Source organism: Myotis yumanensis, unplaced genomic scaffold, assembly GCF_028538775.1.
Source record: "Myotis yumanensis isolate MYYU_CA2020_CCGP unplaced genomic scaffold, mMyoYum1.0.hap1 SCAF_3, whole genome shotgun sequence".
NCBI classification, from domain to species: domain Eukaryota; kingdom Metazoa; phylum Chordata; class Mammalia; order Chiroptera; family Vespertilionidae; genus Myotis; species Myotis yumanensis.
The window spans coordinates 166253347-166275100 of NW_027223754.1; the positions used below are offsets into that span (position 1 = coordinate 166253347).

General features: G+C 41.4%; 1 protein-coding gene, 1 long non-coding RNA gene and 1 pseudogene across 2 annotated transcripts; 2 read left to right on the forward strand and 1 right to left on the reverse strand.

Moving 5' to 3' along the window:
- Nucleotides 1-562: 562 nt before the first annotated feature.
- LOC139005567 (uncharacterized) lies at nt 563-21635 on the reverse strand. Its single transcript, XR_011470678.1, has 3 exons — nt 21487-21635; nt 1857-1947; nt 563-931 (listed from the first exon to the last, which is right to left on the reverse strand). It is a non-coding gene; the product is annotated as an uncharacterized lncRNA (long non-coding RNA).
- Nucleotides 2222-3151, forward strand: LOC139005566 (olfactory receptor 8S1-like). Its single transcript, XM_070407794.1, has one exon. It carries the CDS (start codon nt 2222-2224, stop codon nt 3149-3151), a length of 930 nt encoding a protein of 309 aa, XP_070263895.1.
- LOC139005565 (ubiquitin-ribosomal protein eS31 fusion protein-like) lies at nt 4547-5013 on the forward strand (annotated as a pseudogene).
- Nucleotides 21636-21754: the final 119 nt, after the last annotated feature.

Below are 21754 nucleotides of genomic sequence, written 5' to 3' on the forward strand. Positions count from 1 at the left end.
AGATCAGAATATCACCTTGTGACTCAAAAAATAACCCTCTCCAAGCACTTCAAACATATAGGGTCCAGAAACAAATCTTTAGTCATAGTTATCCCCCATAATTATGTATTCTGTGGTATGTGGAAGTTCAGAACAGGGCACAAGACACAGCTTTGGTGCAAACCTTTCCAGTGGGTGAAATTTTTATCCAGTATCCTTTCTACATCTGGTTTCATGGGAGTCTAGGATGTCCAAGTCCCTTACTGGTTTCTATCAGATCTGTTCTCTGTGACTCCTCTCCTCCTGAGTCTCATCCATTCACTTGCTCATGCACACACACACTTCTGTTTTTAAATAACACTTTTGAGCAACCCCTTTGAGGCAGTTACAATTCCAAGGTGCTTTTGCATGTCTCATTCTAAGATGAACTCCTCTCGGGCAGCTTTTCTTTGGAAATGACCGAGTCAGCTACCTCCACCTAATTGTGACAGTAACTGAAAACATAGTGGCAGCATTCTCAGAGCTGTTTCCATTCTACATCTGGACTCACTAGCCTGAATAAACGAAGCACCGAGAACAGTAAAACTGTAGCACCAGGAGAAAGTGATGATTTTATTTACTTCTGTGGCCCTCAAATAGCTAATATAGTCCACCTCTACCTGTGAGGGAGTCTGGCCTGACAGGATACAATTTCCAGGTTTGTCCTCTGCAAGAGTTTTGTGCTTTGGCCTTTATTTCTAAGAGAGGACGTTTCCCCAAAGTTCAAGGAATTTCTAGTGCTGGTAATGGGGCTCCATTTGGAGATGAGTAGAACAGAGGGGAGCTTTCTTTCTGCTGCCCTCCGAAATGATAACGGGCGGTTCTCTGTCTGTATTTCATGATTTGATTCCTTGCTTTTCCAGCATCTTCTGCCACTGATGTTCTGTTCTCCGGATGAATCCAGTCACTATAGCTAGAGCATGAGTGGTGGGTAAAAGAAAAAAAAAAAAAAGTAATTACAAGAGCAAATGCAATCCCCACATGATTGGAAGTATTTAGGTTGTTAAAAATGATATGTACAACTTACCCATTCATTTTCCTATTTTAGAAATCAAAGAGGAGATCTATATCAACAAGAATTTTTAAACTTCACCTTAATACCAAATTCTCACACTGATATTTAAACTTATTTGTCTTCTGGATTTTCAAAGGTTTTTCTTTAACTCAGTGTTAGTTATTGCTCAACGAGGCGAGAAATGCAGGTAATGTGGAATTGATTCCTAAGAGTAGCTTTAGGCCTGTGTGTTGTTTGGATAAACAGTGGGGGAGAAAGCATGGCTTTTGAGAAATTGAATGTGCTGGTCTTGTAGTATGAACACAAGAGATAGAGCAGGACATGAAGGTCAAGATGGTGTGGTTAATAGTGTTGAAGGGTTAGCCTGAGCTGATGGTTGTAATCTCGGTTGTCGGATCACAGTTGGAAAAAAGGGTCAAGCTTTTGAAAGTTAGTGGGTAGTCTATATTTACAAGTGTCATGAAGGCTTGACAAGAGCTGACGCTGAATAGATCACACAAACTGGGCATGGAGATTATGACCAGAGTATGTTTTCATATCAGTCAACAGTTTCTGTGATAAATTACACCGTATCTGGGATATCTCTGTGCTGCTTTGTCTCTAATTAACTCCCTTTCTCCTCACTGGGCAAATGTCCAGCCACTACCCCTCTTCACTTTCCATTAATGATCTCATTTAAATACTTAGTGAATAACAAAAGCCATCAGATGAGAAGTGCTTCCTTCCTAACATCAAATCTACTGACTGCATGCGTGTTTTGTGAATGAAGAAAATCCATTCTCACCTAAGGCCATCCATGCTCTGCTTCTGCTGTGAAACTCACCTGCTCCAGAGACACCATTTCTGCAATTGTATCTCATTCCTCTTGGAATTTCTTTCCACTGGATTATTATCAACCATTTACAAACATCCTTCTGTAGATTGAATAATAAAACAACAAGAAATTAACTCTAAGACATTACAGAAAGAACAATAAATGTGGACAGCGAGTTGATCTAGTGTTGGGATTCTGTAGAAAAGATTATTACATGTTTTAGGAAATCTAGAGACTTACCATTTCAGAAATAAATTTTTGAGTGGGCATGAAACTTTGTGAATGGAGAATAGGGTGAAAACACTGAGATATCAGACATTAGAAGAGACTTCACCCAGTTTATTTCTGACATTCCCAAGAACATACTGAAGGCAATGAGGAACCACAGTGTTATCTCTGAGTTCATCCTCCTCGGGCTGTCTGTGGATCCCCAGATCCAGCCTCTGCTCTTTGTGCTGTTCCTTGTTATTTACCTCCTGACCCTGATGGGGAATCTGATGCTGCTGCTGGTGATCGGGTTTGATCCCCGTCTTCACATCCCCATGTACTTTTTCCTGAGGCAGTTGTCCTTCCTCGATCTCTGCCACTCCTCTGTCACTGTGCCCAAGCTGCTGGAGAATCTGCTGTCTGAGAAGAAAACTATCTCAGTAGAGGGCTGCCTGGCTCAGGTCTTCTTTCTGTTTGCCTCCGGGGGCACTGAATCCTGCCTACTCGCTGTGATGGCCTATGATCGCTATGTTGCCATCAGTTCTCCTCTGCTCTATGCCCAGGTGATGAACAGACAGCTGTGTATGGGGCTGGTGTGGGCCTCATGGAGTTTGGCTTTTCTGGATGCTCTTATCAATATCCTTGTAGCTCTCAATTTAGACTTCTGTGAGGCTCAAGATATCCACCACTTCTGCTGTGAGCTGTCCTCTCTTTACCCCTTGTCCTGCTCTGATGTGACTGCAAGTTTTATTGCCCTGCTGTGCTCTAGCCTCCTGCATTTCTTTGGAAATTTTCTCCTGATATTTTTCTCCTATGTTCGCATTTTGTCCACCATCCTGCGCATCAGCTCCTCCACAGGCAGAACCAAGGCCTTCTCTACCTGCTCCTCCCACCTCACTGCTGTGATCTTCTTTTATGGCTCAGGATTTCTACGCTATCTCATGCCAAATTCTGGATCCATTCGAGAGTTAATCTTCTCCTTGCAGTACAGTGTGATCACCCCTATGCTGAATCCCCTCATCTACAGCCTGAAGAACAAGGAGATGAAGGCTGCCGTGAAAAGGATGTTGAGGAAATATTTCTGGTGCTTCAAATAATAACATCAGAATGATGAGGATTCTGGGTAGAACTCCAATAAGTGGTGCCTGGATATTCAGGAGAATTCTCTGATATCAGGATCTGTAAGGTGCCCTACAGCTTTTCTTAAAAATACTTAAGCAGAAGTAGAGTTAATTTTCTTGGAATGATACCAGTTCAGTCCTAGTCAGAGCAAGGGGGAGGAAGGTATAGCAATTATTCCTACGAAAATATTCAATTTATTACACACAGTATGGTAGACAATGCAATTATACTCTGTCTACCTTGCCACTCTTCAAACTAAACTCCATTTGCTCAATATGGTTCCATAGAGACTGTTAATCATAGAGTCTGTTAATCATGGTGACCCCTAATTCTCCCCGTCCCTGCTTAATATTCATTCATTCTTCCTGGCACAGTGGCTGGTACAGGAATGAGTACATGGTCAATGTCAGTCCATTCACTCTGTAGGAATTTTAATGAGAGATTCAGAGAGGCAGAGGTCAGCCATTCTGTTTGCAGTACTCTGACAGCCAATCCCAGTGGCCCACTGATAAGATCACTAGTGTTATCCAAGATTCTGCCTTTTCAAGGCAGATTTATAAACATGAATTATAATAAGAACACATGATCAGACTGTGCTGAGCATTTTACATATATGATCCATTTAAATACCACAAGTGCTTTAAGGAAATGCTTTAGTTATCGTTATTTTAAGAAGAGGGAGGAAACTGCTTCAGAGAGGTAAGTGGTGGGGATGGAATTTGGAACCAAATGGACTTACCCCAAGTCTGTTTTTTTTACCACCTTGCCACACTGACTCTCCCCTTGATGGTGTGAGCTTCCCCAGACCCAGTTCATGAATTCCCTTGTTAATGCTTTATTGTTGTTGTCTTAATTTACTTTGCTTAGATTCTGTCTTTTGCAAGGAAATGACCTAAAAGACATATATTGGTGCCACCATGGAATTGCAGGTATAGACATCCGAGGACAGTGGAGAAATTTGAGATTTTTTGTTGGATGTATGTGTGTCCAATAGAGACCACAAATAGCACATTTGTTTATCCTCTTCAAACTATTTACCTAATAGCCAAAATTCCTGTGAAGGGGCCCCATGACAAGAGAAGATTCCCCAGCTCATGCGCACTGCTAGACAAGTAGGTCTGCCAATCATCCCAGTGATGCTGTATAAATGGCAGAACACGAGAGCATCAATAGCAGAGCAAATGCTGCACAAGGCCTGTGGCAATTCCAAAAAGAAACCAATAGAATTTCAGCAGAGATCCCTTAGATCATGAAACACAGTTGGAGAATTAGTGAGAAGGAGATTTGGAAGAGATGTGTGGGTGAAAATTATGCAAACAATTAATTATTGTCCTTTCCAATCTGCCATCCGCAATGGAGTCACCACCAAGATGCAGATTTTCATGAAAACCCTTAAGGGGAAGACCATCACTCTGGAGGTTGAACCCTCAGATACAATAGAAAATGTAAAGGCCAAGATCCAGAATAAGAAAGGAATTCCCTCTGATGAGCAAAGACTGATCTTACTTAGCTGGCAAGCAACTGGAAGACGAATGTACTTTGTCTGATTACAACATTCAAAAGGAGTCCACTCTTCATCTTGTGTGGAGACTTCTTGGTGGTGCTAAGAAAAGGAAGAAGTCTTACTCCCAAGAAGAATAAGCATAAGAGAAAGAAGGTGAAGCTGGCTGTCCTGAAATACTACAAAGTAGATGAGAATGGCAAAATCAGTTGCCTTTGTTGGAAGTGCCCTTCCGGTGAATGTGGTGATGGAGTTTTTATGGCCAGGCACTTTGACATACATTATTGTGGCAAATGTTGTCTGACCTATTGCTTCAACAAACCAGAAGACAAGTAATTGTACATGGTTAATAAAAGACATGAACTAAAAAATAAAAAATTAAAACAAATTAATTATTATGTCTTTTGACATTACCTTTTGGTTTTTGCTTATTTACAACCTGTCAACTGTCATTGTCCCCATCACTTTGCACTCTCCAGCCACAGAGAACAAATACTCAAAGAGGTCAAGGACATTTTTGAAATTTTCACTACATTTTTAAGAATATTTTAATTTTTAAAATATGCTTGTTGCACAATAAGTAAATTTTGAATGTGTCAATTATGGGTAGAGAAATGAGAATATATCTATGATGGAGTCTCACCAGAGGGACCTTACTACCAAAGCAGTTGGAAATAATTATATGAGTAGAATAGTCTACTATGTGAGTCAAATCTCTTTCTTCCATGTTCGTCTAGTTCTGGGCCATGGACTCACAGTTTGGCCAGGCCTGGGCAAGGTGATAGTTATGCAAAGGTTCAACAAGATTTTCATGCATGAATGCTGTTCTGCTGTTGCCACTGGTGAAGTTTATTTAGATAAAGGTCATATGCAACTTTTGCTAGCTATATTACCAAATACATTCTATTTTTTGTTTCTATTATGAATTAAAAATTCAACTGCATTTATCACTTGTACACTGACCTTGTATCTGTCAAGTTTGTTGAACTATTTTCCTAGTTCTAATGGCTTGTTTATAAATACTATTGGATTTCTAATTATTTTGTCTTAAATAAAAGGAAATTAGATATTCATGTTTTATCTTAAATTACATTTCACATTTTAATGATTTCCTCTTAAATAAAGGGAAATAATTTATTTTTCTATGTAATTTGTATATATTTCATATTTTAAAGTTAATTCACTTTTTAATGATTTCATCTTAAATAAAGGGAAATAATTTGTTTTCCTGTGCAATTTTTATATGTTTCATATCTTAAAGTTAATTCACTGGCCTGGACCTCTAGTACAGACATCTTTTTTATTGGGATCAGTGAGAAAGTTTCTCATGTTTCAGCATTAAGGATAATGTTTGTTCTGTTTCTTATCAGTTTTGACTTAGTACACGAGCTCTCTTCTAACCATATTTTGCTGAGAATTGATGTAAAATTTTATCAAATGTGTTTTTTATTTCTATTGAGTACCAGTACTTTTTCCCTTTTGTTTACTAATGTATAGTGTCTGTCACATAATAAGCATGCAATAAATAACTGTTTACTAAAAAATAAATTTATCAAAATAGTCATGGTTTTTATTATTTGACTTTTTAAATATTTTTTTATTGATTTCAGAGAGGAAGGGAAAGGGAGAGAGAGTTAGAAAAATCAGTGATGAGAAAGAATCATTGATTGGCTGCTTCCTGTACACCCCCTATTGGGGATTGAGCGTGCAACCTGGGCATGTGCCCTTGACTGGAATCGAACCTGGGACCCTTCAGTCTGAAGGCCGGCACTCTATCCACTCAGCAAAACCAGCTAGGAAATTATTTGGCTTTTAATAATAAATTGTATCAGTAGGTGTTCTGGTGTTGAAGAATTTTTGCATTCCTGAAATCACCCTACTTAGATAGACTAGTAAAAACAGAATTAACTTTCATCAGTATTTAACTTAAGAATTTCCTATTTATGTCCATAAGTGAGATAGTATATTTTTTTTTCTTGCATTCATCTGGTCTTTTCTTTTTAACAGCCTTAATGACATGTTTCACACATCACAATGTTCACCTATTCAATACAATGTCATGGTCTCTAGCACATTCACAGAGTTGTGCAACCGTCACCACAACCCAATCCCCAAACATTTTCATCACCCCCATTCGCATGGGCAGTAACAATCCAAACCCTCCCCCAGGCAATCACTAATCTATTTTTTGCCCATATAGATTTTCGCATTTCAGACATTTGATCTTGGCATTAATAGTATGCTTTCTTTCACCTTGTATTTCCTTAAAATATTTTCATTAAAAAGGGGTTTTCTTGAAGGCTTTGTAAAACTCATCTATAAAGTTTTGAGGACTTCTTGTCTTTTGTTGTTGTAGAGGGAAAATTTTGATTGCCAACTTAATTCCTTTAATGATTAGTGGCATATTTGGGTTTGATATTTGTTCATGAGTCAATTTTAGTAATTTGTAATTTTTGCCCATTATTCATATAATGTATTAAACTTCATTGATTTTTCTTTCTATGTCTATTTCTTTCACCAGGTGAGGGAAGTTTTCTGTTATTATTTTTTCAAATAGATTTTCAATTTCTTGCTCCATCTTTTATCCTCCTGGCACCCCCATTATGCGAATGTTGGTATGCTTGAAGTTGCCCCAGAGACTCCTTATACTATCTTCATATTTTTACATTCTTTTTTTCTTTTTGCTGTTCTGGATGGGTGTTTTTTGCTTCTTTATATTCCAAATTCTTGATTTGATTCTCAGCATCCTCTACTCTACTGTTGATTCCTTGTAAATTATTCTTTATTTCAGTTAGTATATCCTTAATTTCTGATTGGTCCTTTTTTATGTTGTTGATGTTCTCACTAAATTCCTTGAAGTTCTCACTAAATTCCTTGAAATACTCAGTAAGTCCCTGTAAAGTTTGTCAAATTAATTTAAAAACAAATGAGTATATGCTCCAGTTTATTCTAATTAATGCTATTTTTCATTTTACAACTGCAATGTGATGAAACTTATTTTTTTCTTTCATTCTACTCTTAAGAATTGTCTAGAAAAATAAATTTAAGTAGAGGTTATGTGAGGATGAGGAAAAATAGAGGGTTCTCAGCCAAGGTGCTACAAAGAGTAAGTTGTATCTGCTCTGCAGAAAGTCTCTCAGATAGGGAGTGATTCCAAAGCCATCATCCATAGTTGCGGGATTGCCTGGGGCATCCTTATAACCATTGTTTTGAACTCTGTATCTGATAGATTTCTTGCTTCCGTTTTTTAAGTTATTTTTCTGAAGATTTCTCCTGTTCTTTCATTTGTGACATGTTTCTTTGTATCTACATTTTGGCTCTGTTTGTTTCTATGTATTAGGTAGACCTGCTAGATTTTCCAGGCCTTGTGTAGTAGGTGTCTTGTAGGGCCCAGTGACTCAGCCTCCCCAGGCACCAGAGGTGGGCACCCTTTGTGAGCTGTGTGCACTGTCCTATTGTAGGTTAGCCTTGATTGATGTTGGCATCACTAGGAGGAATTGACCCCTAGCCCAATCAGTTGTGAGGATAGACTGCAACTATAGTAGAAGAGCTGCTGTGTAGGAGCTGATCCTATGGAGTGGGACTTGCTTCAGTGGGGCTTTGGTGCTCACTGAGTCCGCCCCTTAAGTATGTCACTCGGGGAGGTGGTGGGCTGTAATACAGCATGGTGAAAGCTGACCACCAGGTACACTGGCTCTGGAACCTCCTGAGAAGTGCAAAGTCATCCATTCCCTGTGCTCTGCCTGGGGCTACACAGCATGAGCTATAAAGCAATCTGCAGATGGCTGCTACTTGTGTTGGGCTTGGGGGTGCCCAGGAGAGGCCAAGCTGTGAACCAGTGCTTAGCCTGGGGCCACTTATTGAGAGGTATGGGGCATGCTGAGGCCAGCTGCTCTATGTTTGAAAGATTTTAGGAAAGTTCAAAGCATGAGGCATGAGAGACCAGTTGTATGGAAAAGATACTGGAAATGGCTTAGTGGAGCTTACAAGTAAGGAGGGGCAGGGTCTCAGGGGATTACCAGGATGGGGTAAAAAGTATGTGCCAGGTTGATGGAGATTCATATGTGGCAACTGCCTGTTGGCTCTGTGGTAGGGACGGCTCAGCAAAGGAACCTGCCTGCACTTCTGTCTCGGAGAAAGCCTCCATAAAACATGTCTGGTTGTATCTCCTCCAATTTCAAAATTCAGTGCATGGAGTGAGGAAAAAAGTTCTTGCCATATCTCACATTGCTGCATTAACTGCACCCTGGAATCCCCCACAAACAGCCCATCAGGCTCTTTATCTTTACAGTCTAGTACAAATCTGTTGTGCTGATACATCCACCTGTCATCTCCTTGAATATTTTCTGCTTTATGTGGAATTGCTGCTGGGTTTGAGTCTCCTTAGCTCATTCTACACTCAGGCAGTGGGCCTGTGCAGGTCCAAGCAGCTGTGACGGCTGCGGGTAGCACGTCTGTAGCTCGCTCAGTCCCAGCAGCCCTCCTTCTCTCTTTTCTGAAAGTTTTTTTTTTTAATTTTTATTAATTTTTTTATAGAGAGGAAGGGAGAGAGATAGAGAGTCAGAAACATCGATGAGAGAGAAACATCGATCAGCTGCCCCCTGCACACCTCCCACTGGGGATGTGCCGGCAACCAAAGTACATGCCCTTGACCGGAATCGAACCTGGGACCTTTCAGTCCGCAGGCCGACGCTCTATCCACTGAGCCAAGCCAGTTAGGGCTGAAAGTTTTTTTTTTTAAGGATTAGTATTTTTTTGTTTAAGTATGATCAAATGCACCAGTAAAACTATCAGGACCTTTAGTTTCCTTCCAGTTCATGATTACACATTCAATTTCTTTAGTTAATATAGTATTATTTAGGTTTTCTATATTTTCTTGTAATTTAGTAATCTATGTCTTTTAAAGAATCTGTTTATTTCATCTAAACCAGCAGTTCTCAACCTGTGGGTCGCGACCCCTTTGGGGGGTCGAACGACCCTTTCACAGGGGTCGCCTAAATACATCCTGCATATCAGATATTTACATTACGATTCATAACAGTAGCAACATTACAGTTATGAAGTAGCAACGAAAATAATTTTACGTTGGGGGTCACCACAACATGAGGAACTGTATTAAAGGGTCGCGGCATTAGGAAGGTTGAGAACCACTGACTAAACTGTTAAATTCATTGACATAAAACTGTTCATAACATTCTTATTAGCTTTTGAGTATATGAAGGATCTATATTGATGCACTTTTTATTTTTATTCCTAATATTGGTAATTTGTCTTTTCACATTTTCCCTTAATCAATCTAGTGAAGGTTTATTGACTTGATATGTTTAAAAAAATAGTTTTGGGTTAATTCATTTTCTCTTTTGTTTGCTATTTTCTATGTCTTGACTTCTGCTTTTCATTATTGCCTCTTCATATTTATTTTGAGTATAAGTTGATTTTCTTTTTCTCACTTCTTAAGGCAGAAACTTAGACCACTGATTTTAGACCTTTTTCCCTCCTAATAGAGCATTTATCTTAACTGCAAGTATTAATTTAGCTTTATCCCACAAATGTTGATGTTTTCATTTTCATCCAGTTAAAAAAATATTTCCCTATTTTCTTTGTGGTTTCTTCTTTGACCCATGGGTTATTTGAAAGTGTGTTGTTTGATATTTAAAATTTTGAATTTTCCAGATATGTTCAATTACTGATTTGTAATTTAGTTCTACTGTGATCAATTTGCTTAATGGCTCAGCATAATTTTAGCTTGAGACAGTTGCATGTATTCTTGAAAGACGCAATCAAACTGCTAGAAGATTGTTTGCAATACATGTAATTTACAAAAGATTAATAAACAGAACATACATTATAAAGAACTCCTACAAATCAAAAAGAAAAGCTCAAGCAACTCAATAGAAACGTGGGCAAAAGATAGAAACAGGCATTTTACAGAGGAGAAAGCATATATATCCAATAAAATATGAAGAAATGTTGAATTTCATTAATAATGAGGAAGTTGCAAATCAAGACCATTAGAGAAAAATCATTCATCATTCATTTAGCTGTCTAACAAAACCAGGTGTTGGCAAGGATGTGGATCAATGGGAAGCAGTTCTTATACATTGCTGCTGGCTGCTAAAAGTATTTACTAGCACAACTACTTTTGCAATTTGGCATTATCTTATAAAGATGAATATTTATATATTCTATGGCTCAATAATTCTAATTCTAGAGAAACTCTTAAAAATGTGCACCAGAAGTAATGTACAAGGATGTTCATGGTAGCATTGTTCAGGGAAGAAAAAAAGAAAAAAGGGGGCACAAGGGGAGAAACAACTCAAATTTCCATTCACAAGAAAAAAGATAAACTCAGTGCCTATGCATGCTCAGTCACCAAAATGAAAAATGGGATTATTGAATAACAGATCACCGCAAATTTAGTACCTTAGAGCAGGCAAGTTTATTATCTCACAGTTTCTGTGGGTCAGAAATCCAGGCATGAACCAGTTTGGTCCTCTGCTCAGGGTCTCATCAGGCTGAAATCAAAGCGTGAGCCATGACTATGATCTCATCTGAGATTCAAGGTCCTCCTTCAAAGTCTGCTAACAATGTAATTGTTCTCAGAATTCAATTTCTTGTGACTGTAGGACTGAGGTCCCCACTTTCTTGCTAGCTGTCAGCCAGGGACTGCTTTCAGCTCTTGGGGCCACCTTTAGTTCCTAGCCATATGACCCCCTCACTACATGACAGCTTCTAATTAATCTCTCTGATGTCAGGAAGAGCCCACTTATTTGGACTCACCTGCTTAGGTCAGTGCAATTCAAGATAATCACCCTTTTGATGAACTCAAGGTCAACTAATCAGTACCTAAGCGTGGAAGTGAAATTCCACCATATTTACATCCCACCCATTTTCAAGAGAAGGAGATTATATAGGACGTGTACACCAGGGGGCCAGAATGTTGGGGAACATCTTAGAAATCTGCCTACCACAGCCCTATAATAGGAAAATAATCTTAACCTGATGTGGAAAACAATTTGAGCCCATATTATTCCAGCCATTATATGCTATAGGCACTTATCATCTCAGAAGAACTTTTAACCCAGCGTCTAACTCTTTCTATTGCTTTCTGGGTATTAGATGGTGCCAGGTATTTGTCTACAATGATTCAACAATCTGGTCTACTTAAAATAGAAATTAAGAATTAGAGATAATAGAAGTAAACATTATATTTTCTGTAACTTATAAATAAGAGGTATTAATAAACAGCTAAATTAAGAAACTCTACTGTCAATGAGAAGTCTGCTTAGAGTAAGTTTTTGTACTATTTGTTAAAATGACAGTTTGGCATTACACCACTTTGAAGCTGTCCTAGTGTAACATAATATTTCACAAGTGACCCAGTCTTGATGCCATGGCTACAACTCTCAATTCCCCTTTTCTGGCAATATGTCAGCCTTTCACCCCAGCTACTTCCCTCATCAGGCTCTCACACTCCTGGGTTACAATATACACATACCCAACTGCCAGAGGCCCCAGATACCTGCACCCAGGGATACCCTCTTCTTTCTTAGGCCTGCAAAATTTTTTGAAACTAGTGGCCCAGTACATGAAATTTGTGCACTTGGGGCTGGGGAGGGGGGTGTTTCCCAGCCTGGCCTGTGTCCTGTCACAGTGTGGGAGCCCCGCAATCCATTGCCCCAAAGAGGTAGGCCTCGCCCACCCATCCGGGGCTCCTCGATGGATTGCCCCAAAGAGGTAGGCTGGAGCCGGGGGAGGCCTGTGGACCCCCAGGCTGGGCCATGGCGGAGGCCTGCGGACCTCTGCGCACCTGTGCACCCCCAGCCGGGGCCGCGGCAGAGAGGCCTCTCCACCACGGCCCCGCCCCCATCCCTGATGCTTCAAGTCCCCACCCACCCGCGCCTGCTGTGCACGCAGCCTGCTGATTGGTCATTACCATGACTGTGTCCCAACCAATTTGCATATTACCTAATTATTAGTATAGATACACAATTTCCAGGAAGCCTGTGAAACCTAGCTAACTCCATCCTAGCTAACTTTATTCTGTTTGCCATACATAAGCACCTCCTGCAGTTCCAGCTCACTGTTACCCTGTCCTTGGGTGCAACCCCCTTGTGACCCTGCATGACAGCATTCTCTGGTTTGCAGCTGTAAGTAACAAAGAGTTTTGCCTTTCATCTATCTGCCTTTGAGTTGTGTCTCACCATCAAAAAAAAATCTTAAAATCTTATAAAACATCTAGCCTTAACCTGATTACAACACCAGTTGTTACTAACTGACAGCTCCCTACATCGGTCCACTATTTGCACTGACTACAAATTATTTCTGCCAAGTAAAGCCCATTACCAACATCTTGCCTTTGACTAGTGCTTCACAAGTTTTACACCGTATGTCTACATTTTCACTTAATTTAATTCTCACAACAGCTTTTCGGGAAAAGAAGAGTGACATTAATACCAATTTGATAGATGAGGTTAAGGCTCTAATATGTCACCCAGAAGCACAGCCAGAACTAAAAAACCAACTCTTTTATTTTAGTTCTTAGTTTAGTGCTATTTCTAGCACATCTTTATGCTCACTATTTAATTTAGCAGTCTTTTTTGTTTTGTTAATCCTCACTAGAGGATATTATTTTCCACTTATTTTTAAGAGAGAGTGGAAGGGAGGAAGCAGGAAGAAAGAGAGAGAGAGAGAAGAGAGAGATCAATGTGAGAGAGACACATCAATTGGTTGCCTCCTGCACGCACACCAACCGGGGCCAGGGATTGAACCTGCAACCCAGGTACATGCCCTTGACTGGGAATCAAACCTGAGACCCTCTGGTCCAGGAACTGAGACTCTAACTTCTGAGCCACACTGAGTCTTTTTAATTAAAAATGTCCTACTTAAAGAGCACACAATAAACTGTTACCATCTTGTAAGGCCACTTCTTCCCTCCCCCTCAATATCAAGGACAGGAGGATTTAAATGTAAGCCACAGAACTTGTTAAGCCTTGCCACCACCACCACCCATTGTCAAGCAGGATTTTAGAGGCCCTCAGAGCTCTGGCACTTTTGGAAAGATAGCCCCTCTAGCCTAACTCAGTCCACAATAGGATTGAAGAAGACCCACACAGCTCAGCACACTTCTGGTGAGTCATCATCCTACCACACACACCTCATCTACTCAAGTCCCACCAACCTTTACACCTCACCTCATCACTGACAAGCTGACAAAGAGACCAGTCTCAAGAAGGGAGCTATAATTAGAGTGCTAATTCCAGCATGCCCTATATCTCTGCTTACAACACTCACTACAGGAATCCTTTGCCTCCAGGCCATCCCTCACCATGAAGATTCTTGCCCTAGTATAGTCCCTACATTGCCTAATTTGAATCAAACTCTAACCCCCAAAACAGCCTCTAACTTGGTGATGGCAAACCTATGACATGCGTGTCAGAGGTGACACGCGAACTCATTTTTTTGGTTGGTTTTTCTTTGTTAAATGGCATTTAAATATATAAAATAAATATCAAAAATATAAATCTTTGTTTTACTATGGTTGCAAATATCAAAAAATTTCTATATGTGACACGGCACCAGAGTTAAGTTAGGGTTTTTCAAAATGCTGACACACCAGAGCTCAAAAGGTTCACCATCACTGCTCTAACTCCTTCCACTGAGACCTCTGGAATTTAGGGTTGGTCATTAACACAATCCCTTGCTATAGACTGAATGTTTGTGTCTCTCCCCACCCAATATTTATATGTTAAAACCTAACCCTCAATGTGATGGTATTTGGAGGTGGGCCTTCAGGAGGTGATTATATCTTGAAGGCAAAGCCCTCACGAATGGGATTAGTGCCCTCATAAAAGAGATTCCAGAGAGTTCCCTCACCCCTTCCACCATGTGAGGACACAGTGAGAAGACACTGAATCTGATAGCACTTTGATCTTAGACTTCTCAGCCTCCAGAAATGTGAGAATTAAATGTTCATTGTTCATAAGACACTCAGTCTATGGTCACTCATTACAGCAGCCCGAACAACAAAGACACTCCTATATTCTTCAACCTCTTTGATAGATGTTTCTTTCACCTCCATTATCTAACTGAAACCTGGCTACCCTTTGAGGACCAAGCACACTTCCCTTGCAGTCCTCTCTAGGGGTGGCTATTTTTTCTCCTACAAATTATATACCAATACTTTACAAACATTAAATTGCTACCCATTAGTGTATAGTATAAATGGAATACTTTTAAAATAAAATAATAAAATAGAAAACATTAGTATATGCTGCATGTAGTTAAGATGCATATTGTTTCATGAAAGTTTTGTTTCAATTGTATAAGTGATTGCTTTCAAATATTTATATTCAAATAAATATCTATATGAAAATCACTGCTTTACACCACCTAAGGTTAGAAGTAGAGGAAGTGTTCTCTTTGCTGCCTCAAGTACCAGTTCCCTCCTTCCTCCCTAAGTAATGCTCTGCCACTCTGAAGCACATACCATCAAACCTTTCCACACACTGCCCTTCCTTATTATCACCTACCATACTCCTGGTCATTCTCCTTCTTTCATTAAAGACTCCCTCAACTGGATTGCTATTTCACTCTCCACAACCCCATCATCATTCCTGGTGACTTCAATATCTATGTGGACAATTCATCTTATGCCCTGGGTTAAATTGCACAAGTATGATTATTAAAATACTGAAATATTTTCACAGCCCTTGGCACCTCCAGGACCTGGCACCAGCGCTTTAACCTACATTCATTTTGATGGATTCATGTCCATGCTATAACCAGCAGTTAAATACTTTGAATACTATCCCACCTAACTCCCTAGCCTCTCAGCTCCTTGACTTTCTCTTACCTTAAATGATATTTTCCATCACTGCAGAAACTCACTCTCATAGTCATTACCAACAACTGCAACCCCTCCCTATCTCCAGTTCAAGCACCCCACTTTGCCACCTACATCTTCAGCTCACTCCATTCCAATAGTTGGTCTACCTCATTGAGACTCAAGAATACATTTATCGCCCTGACCGGTTTGGCTCAGTGGATAGAGCGTCGGCCTGTAGACTGAAGGGTCCTGGGTTCAATTCTGGTCAAGGGCATGTACCTTGGTTGTGGGCACATCCCCAGTGGGGGGTGTGCAGGAGGCAGCTGATCGATGTTTCTAACTCTCTATCCCTCTCCCTTCCTCTCTGTAAAAAATCAATAAAATATATTTTTAAAAAAAGAATACATTTATTTTTCATCCCATCTTGGCACTGTCCATCATCCTACTAAAGTCCTCTTTTCACCCATTATCCAGCTTCAATTCCTATAATTTATTGAATTCTTACTATGCATTAAGTTGTTTATTTACATCATCTTATTTACTTTCAAAACAACCTGACAAAGTATGTATAATGACATCCATTTTATTAACACACACACACACACACACACACACACACACACACACACACACATATACACAAGTCTACCCAAGATTATAGAAATAAAAAGTAGAGGTTCTACAATTTTAAATGGCTGAACCACTATTTCCTTAACCTTAAACTAGGGATAAAGATAATTTAACTCATTGAGTTGTGAAGATCACATGTACACAAAAGCACTTTGTGCATTGTAAAGTGTTCTACAAATGTTAGTTATAATTATTAACTACTGAATAGAGAGGCCCTTACCCTTTCTCTCCACAGGAGTCCTAACCTGAAACTTCCCTCAGCCTTCCTCTTTCCTTTATAGTCATGGACCTAGAGGAAGCAAAAATTTCCACTGCTCTGTGGATAGAAAATTCATCTCTGACGTCAAGCTTCAAAACTTTGAATGGAAGAAAAGCAGTGTCATAAATGGTGGTTAGGTCCTAATTAGTAATTGAAGGTATGGTTTCATTATGGAGAAACAGGCTTTTATAAGCCAAGCTGATAATTCATTACAAAAAATAAGACTAATAAAGGAACTTTTATAACACAATCCCAAATTGGTGAACACTTTCTTATTCAAGCCACATCAGAACAAAAGTTCAGAAATGAAGGAGCCAAGACTGACAGGCAAGAGACTCAATCTCTTAAGGTTTTTTCAAGTCCTGTAGAGAACTTGGAACCTTAAGTGTCTGGGGGGCTCTTTCTGAGCCCCAGGAAGAACATTGCTGTGTTCCAAGGAACTCTGTATTCCACCTGCTAGAATCTGGCTATTGGCCAGTTCATCCCATTCTGTTGTTCCAAACTCTATCAGCAGGGCAGCCAAGGACCAAAAATGGTATAATTAGACCCATCGGGTATATCATTTCCTTATAGTACTAAATATAGTGACTCCCTATTACTTGACACGGCAAATAAAAATCCTTGACCCACTGTCTAATCTTTCTGTCAATTTCCCCATTTCATTTTTTTCTATACTCTAGACATCCCCACAATTCTGTTCTTCATCCCATAGCATGCTGCACAGCATGTCCATTTCTCCCTTCTAATTCTATCCAAGATGCTCTTCCTACGTTTTGCCTTCAAAGCTGATCTTGAAACAATTCCATCAGAAAGTCTTAAAAAGATGGAATCATCTGCCTACTACTCAGTGCATGCTTAATTACTCCACCTTGTAACATTACTAGTATGTAGGAGTTTGGACTTGTCCATATATTACTGTGAAAGGCTAAGATACCACTCTGGTGACTGGTGCAACAGATTATAAGTCTAAGGCCAGGCCCAATTCCCAATTTTGCTTTTTGGCTCACTTAATGCCCCTGAACTCATGCTGAGATAATATCTACACCTCACAGTTTCTTGATTAACCGATAAAGAGATGCCGAAACCGGTTTGGCTCAGTGGATAGAGCACCGGCCTGTGGACTGAGGGGTCCCAGGTTCGATTCCGGTCAAGGGCATGTACCTGGGTTGCGGGCACATCCCCAGTAGGAGATGTGCAGGAGGCAGCTGATTGATGTTTCTCTCTCATCGATGTTTCTAACTCTCTATCTCTCTCCCTTCCTCTCTGCAAAAAATCAATAAAATATATTTTTTAAAAAAAACAGCTAAAGAGATGGCACATTAAAAGCATAATATAAAGGTATTTCACCCCCCACCCCCCAGTGATGTTTAAGAGAAGGTTCTGGCATAAAGTAGATATTTATTAAATATTAATGACTCATTATGGTGCCATTAGGCCAAAGCTTACTTTTCTCAGTTTTGTTTGTTTTGGATACAATCTCACATCAGTTTATTTCCCAAAGAAGAGAGTCTATGCTGCTTCTCATATATATCTACCTGCCAGCTCTCCCCAAATATTCCTTTCAGGTAAAGTCAGATTTAGGTACTTGGTTATGTTCAATTTAATATTGTGTGGCAGAGGCAATGCTAAGCGTTCATCAAACCCAATTTCCTTTTCTACTAGGCACACACACTTCACTTCCCAGCCACCCCTGCAGTTAGGCTGGGCCATGTGACCACACACCTGAATTCTGGCTAAGGGAATAGGGTAAAAACATGCACACCATTTCCAGGGCTGGCCCCTGATACCTCAGGCACAGCTCTCCTCCCTTATCTGAGGCCTATCGATTGGATGATTCCAAGGCAACAGGGGATGTGGAGCCACAAGATAGAAGCAGCCTGAAGTAGACACCCCACCCACTGGCCCCACTACACACTCTGACTTGTGTGAAACATAGGCCTTTATTGTGTTAAGCCACAGAGATCTGGTATGGTTAGCCTGCCCTATTGTTAGTAATACACCTCGTATTTCTCACCAGGGCTAACATCAATGAAGAGAACCCCTGGACTTAGTTCCAGGACCTGAGATACAAATCTTGGTTCTACCACTCCCTCCTCCCCCCATATCCTAGAATCTGCTCTAGAATCTGCTCTATACCCTTTCCCAAGTGCATGTCTAGCACATTCTCCTCCTCCTCATTATGGAGCCCTCCCCACTCTTCTGCCTCAAGACTTCTGCGAGCTCTTCTCTGACCTCTCTCCCATACATGTTCATGCCTTTGCTCCCAGTGCGAAGTATATTCCTCCATTTTAGCATCCATTACATTTCATTGCAAATATTTGTTGGCTGAGTCCTTAAATCCACAGACAGTTCCTTTAGGGTCTTTGACTCCCAGCATTTAGTTACAGTGCCTGGCACATAGGAAAATAAATAAATATATGTTAAAGGAATGCTTGTCACCTATGACCTTAAGTAAGTCACATATGTCTGAAGTCTGTAGGATTTTACAGAGTTGTTGTGGTGAGAAATAATGCAATTTGTAGATTATAAAAAAGATTCTAATGGTAATGTGTTTATTATGTTTGCAGGCCTTTCTCATCTTTCCCAAATTCATCTTAATGCTTCAAAAGTAGCTCTAATAAAAGTATAATGCGATTATCACCTCACGGGAGGAATCGAAGATGGCGGCATAGGTAAACACCGGAGACTGCCGCCGTGGACAACCACTTCAAAAATACAACTAAAAGTCGGAGCGGACATCAACCAGAACCACGGGAAGGCTGGCTGAGGAGAGACTCTTCAACTAGAAGCAAAAACAACAGCATTCCGACGCTCAGCGGAGGCGCAGTGTGGAAAATTTAAAGGTACGGCGGTGTGGCGGTGAGGGTGCGCGCGCAAAGTGGGCTGGCGGCTGAGGGCGCAATTGTCGTTTTCAATCAGGAGCGAGTCTCAGACTCTGGGCTACAGATCCGGGCAAGTCTCTAGGGACCCAGACTCAAACGGGAGAAGCGGGACTGTCTGGCTACGGCCCCTCCGAGGTTTGCAGCGATTGCTGGGACAGAGAGGCAGAGCCCCTGGGGACGGACTGAGAGCGGCCATAGCTGCTCCCTCCCCCCGCCCTGTTGAGCCCGCCCCACCCAAACCCTGCGCACAGCCATTTGCCGACCGCCTCAGGCAAGGGCTGGACTAGCACCTCCCCTGAGGACTGAAGTTCTCCCACAGCTGATTTCCATAGCCAGTCGGCCTGGTGGTCAAATCCCTCTAGTGTTAACTACAACAATTAAGGCTTGGCTAGAACAAGACTGCGCACAGAGACCACAAGGGGGTGCACCAAGAAAGCATAAAAGATGCGGAGACAAAAAAACATGACAGAAATGGAGGATATGGAGTTAAAAATCGCAATTTTGAGGGCTTGCCATAAATTTGTGCAGAGCCTCACGAAAACTAATGAGACCCTCGATGCTACGATAAAGAAATTAGAAAGTAAGCATACACGGACTGAAATAAAGAATATTATACCCGCCCTGACCGGTTTGGCTCACTGGATAGAGCGTCGGCCTGGGGACTGAGGGGTCCCGGGTTCGATTCCGGTCAAGGGCATGTACCTTGGTTGCGGGCACATCCCCAGTGGGGGGTGTGCAGGAGGCAGCTGATCGATGCTTCTCTCTCATCGATGTTTCTGACTCTCTATCCCTCTCCCTTCCTCTCTGTAAAAAATCAATAAAATATATTTAAAAAAAAAAAAAAGAATATTATACCCAATAGCAGACCAGAGGAGCACAAGAATCAAACCAAAGATTCGACAAAAAACACCCAATTGTAAAAGCAAAATGAAAAAAGAATCCGAAAGTGTGAAGATAGTGTAAGGAGCCTCTGGGACAGCTTTAAGCGGACTAATATCAGAGTCATTGGAGTCCCAGAAGATGAGAGACAGCAAGATATTGAAAACCTATTTCAAGAAATAATGGCAGAAAACTTCCCCCACCTGGAGAAAGAAATGGACTTACAGGTCCAAGAAGCGCAGAGAACCCCAAACAAAAGGAATCCAAAGAGGACCACACCAACACACATCATCATTAAAATGCCAAGAGCAAAAGACAAAGAGAAAATCTTAAAAGCAGCAAGAGAAAGAGGCTCAATTACCTACAAGGGAATACCCATACGATTGTCAGCTGATTTCTCAACAGAAACTTTGCAGGCCAGAAGGGAATGGCAAGAAATATTCAAAGTGCTGAATACCAAGAACCTACAACCAAGATTACTTTATCCAGCAAAGCTATCATTCAGAATTGAAGGTCAGATAAAGAGCTTCACAGATAAGGAAAAACTAAAGGAGTTCATCACCGCCAAACCAGTATTATATGAAATGCTGAAAGGTATCCTTTAAGAAGAGGAAGAAGAAGAAAAAGGTAAAGATACAAATTATGAACAACAAATATGCATCTATCAACAAATGAATCTAAGAATCAAGTGAATAAATAACCTGATGTACAGAATGAACTGGTGTCTATAATGAATCAGGGACATAGAAAGGGAATGGACTGACTATTCTTGGGGGAAAAGGGGTGTGGGAGATGCGGGAAGTGACAGGACAAAAATCATGCACCTATGGATGAACTCAGTGGGTGGGGAGTGAGGGTGGAGGGTGGGGTGGGAGCTGGAAGGAGGGGAGTTATGGGGGGAAAAAAGAGGAACAAATGTAATAATCTGAACAATAAAGATTTAAAAAAAAAAAAGTATAATGCAAGCCACATATATAAAATGTAAACACTGTAGTAACCACATGAAAAAGTTAAAAGTACATAAAATTCATTTTAATACGTTTTAACCCAATATATCCCAAACACTGCTTATTAGCCATTTTACATTTTGTTAATGAAGTCCACACCACAGGGGCTCAGCAGCCACATGCGGCTCGCGGCTCCGGCAAACTGGACAATGCAGCTGCGAGGCCTCTGGTCTCCGTGAGGTCACCCGGCCACCCGCACTGGGAATGAGGGCTCCCCGCGGTGCTCCCCTAGCCCGCTGTTCCCGCTGTCCCCCTTCCCCGCTATCTGACCCCCGGAAGGTAAGCCCGCGGGTGTCCCCGGCAGGTGGGCTGTCTGGCACAGACCTAGCGGTGAGTAATGAGCCGCGAGCGAAGAGCCCGGGGAGTCCCCGGGCCGGGGCGGAAAATGGCCAGACGGGGCGCGGCCGGCGGCCTCGGTCGCCGGGACCGGGACGCCGGGGCCCGCGTCGCCCCCGGGGTGGCGACCTCCGGCGGCGGGAGCTGGCGTCTGGGCCCCGCGGCCCGCCCCCCGCACGCCCCGCGCCGCCGCGGCCGCCGAGCCCCGGAAGCGGGCGGGATTTCCTGTGCCCGCCCCGCCGCGCGCCGGGCCGTC